Source organism: Limulus polyphemus, unplaced genomic scaffold (genome assembly GCF_000517525.1).
Source record: "Limulus polyphemus unplaced genomic scaffold, Limulus_polyphemus-2.1.2 Scaffold1899, whole genome shotgun sequence".
Classification (NCBI taxonomy): Eukaryota; Metazoa; Arthropoda; class Merostomata; order Xiphosura; family Limulidae; genus Limulus; species Limulus polyphemus.
The window spans coordinates 123061-125062 of record NW_013667509.1 but is presented as its reverse complement, the minus strand read 5'-3'; the positions used below and the strand labels follow the sequence as shown (position 1 = coordinate 125062).

General features: G+C 31.7%; 1 protein-coding gene across 1 annotated transcript in view; it reads left to right on the top strand.

The window, feature by feature from the left end:
- Positions 1-937, top strand: part of LOC106465300 (rho guanine nucleotide exchange factor 10-like) — a 62062-nt gene extending 61125 nt beyond the window's left edge. Inside the window, exon 23 of the mRNA XM_022393164.1 lies at positions 553-937. Coding sequence (XP_022248872.1) covers positions 553-937 — 385 coding nt within the window. The remainder of the gene's footprint in view (positions 1-552) is intronic.
- Positions 938-2002: the final 1065 nt, after the last annotated feature.

Genomic DNA, 2002 nt, shown 5'->3' with positions numbered 1-2002 from the left:
ACTTTCAAGCATTACTTTTCAGTGTTTTTATAGAAGGGTTTTTATGCTTATTTGTTCTAGTATTTTGAATGAGAATTAGAAAAAATAGCTTACTGTAGTACTTCCTTTTAATGTCAGTAGTTCAAATAGGTTTAGTGTGCTATATTTCATATTATATCTTGACTGAGAAATAAAACAATGTGACATTTTAACAATAAGTGGAATAAATCCTTAAAATAAAGAAGCATATTCATTGTTAAATTGATGGTAACGTCCACTAGCTGTTATTGTGGCTCTGCCACTCTCTGTTACTGTGGAGCATTTCTTGACTGGGTTTTATTTTAAATTTTTTTTTGTTTTTGAAAAGATGTAATTATTGTTAGCCTAGTTACTAAGTTAAAATTGCTTACCTTTTGAGAGCATTTATAAAGCTTACATAACTTGAATGATTTAATTAAAAAAGAAAAATAGTGTGATATATTGTAATATCCTATTCTACATAAGAATGGAATGACTGTATAAAGCAGTATTTTAGTGAATCTAACATTTGAATGTGTCTTCATTATTTTTTAGATTGAAACAGAAGACAGGACGTCCTCGTTCTTGGGACCTTTCCAATATGGCAGTGTCTGAAGATTCTGATTCATCAGCAGCCTGTGAACCTCACCAAGCTGGTAATTTAAGAGGTGGAGGTTCCACAGCCACTAACAGTAAGAAGATCTCTACATTAAAGTCCCACCATTCTTCAACATCACTGTCGTCAGCAGACACAAGGCCACCACCAATAGCTGAAACCTGCATTAGCAAGTATTCTGCTCGAGCCAGTCGTCTTGTCAACCAAGAGAAAACAGTTTTGACTGTTACGGGTGGATGTGGTTACATTAACTGGAAGAGAGCTGGAGAAAAACAGAATGAAAAAAAAGAAGCTCACATCATTATGTGGGAAATGAAACTGTGACATATATATACTGGAGACCAGGATACTGGTGCTTGAAGAGTAGATGTTGAACTTTCCTACATGAGTTTTTATCTGAACAAAAATTTGATTTTATTTTGAAATATACATCAGATTGCTTTTAGACTGTATATATTGTATAGCTGTAGACAAAATCTGCTTGTATTTGTATAGTGACTTTACTTGGTTTGTAAGTTTTTCAACTCTTGATATATAAATATATATATATATATATAATTTTTTTTTTCTAGCCTCATCAGCAGCTATAGGATCGTAATATAATCTCTTTGAAAACTGACCTCAAGTTCAATATTAGCACAAAAAATGTTAGACAAGCTATTAATTCCATGTCTAAAATTCAAGTTTTTCTTTTATGGAAAGTGTAGTTGTGTGCCAAATACAAATAGTGTACCTGTTCATCATATGGTTTCAGTACTTGTTTTGAATAACAAAAAGTAAACTTACAATGCCTTCAATTAAAAAAAAGAAACATGTAGAAGCATGAAAAAATGGTTTCTATTTGGAACACCCACACCAGGTTATAAAAAAGCATTAGTTAATTTTAGTATGTATAAGAAAACCTTCCATAATTAGTAAAGATATACTATATGATGTCACATACTAAAGACAGTATGTACCATAGTTTCTGTATAAAGCACTGAAGCTGGTTTAGGTGTGCTATGGATCATGAAAAGGAAGATGATCTATATCATTGATTTTTGTCTTGGTTTATGCTGTGTACATTCTACATGAAGTATTACATGGTTTATGTAGTGTATATTCTACATGAAGTATTACATGGTTTACGTTGTGTATATTCTACATAAAGTACTAATGTGTTTTATGTAGTATACATTCTGTATCCGATACTACACTGATTCAGAATGTACACTACTTAAATCACATGTAATACCAGATTCAGAATGTATGCTACCTAAACCACGGTACTACACATGGTTTATGTAATGTACATTCTACATACAGTACTACGCGTGGTATATATATAGTTAAGTTCTTCTCCATATACTTCACCAGCTTTTAAGGTATGATGCAGAGTAGATTATTTGT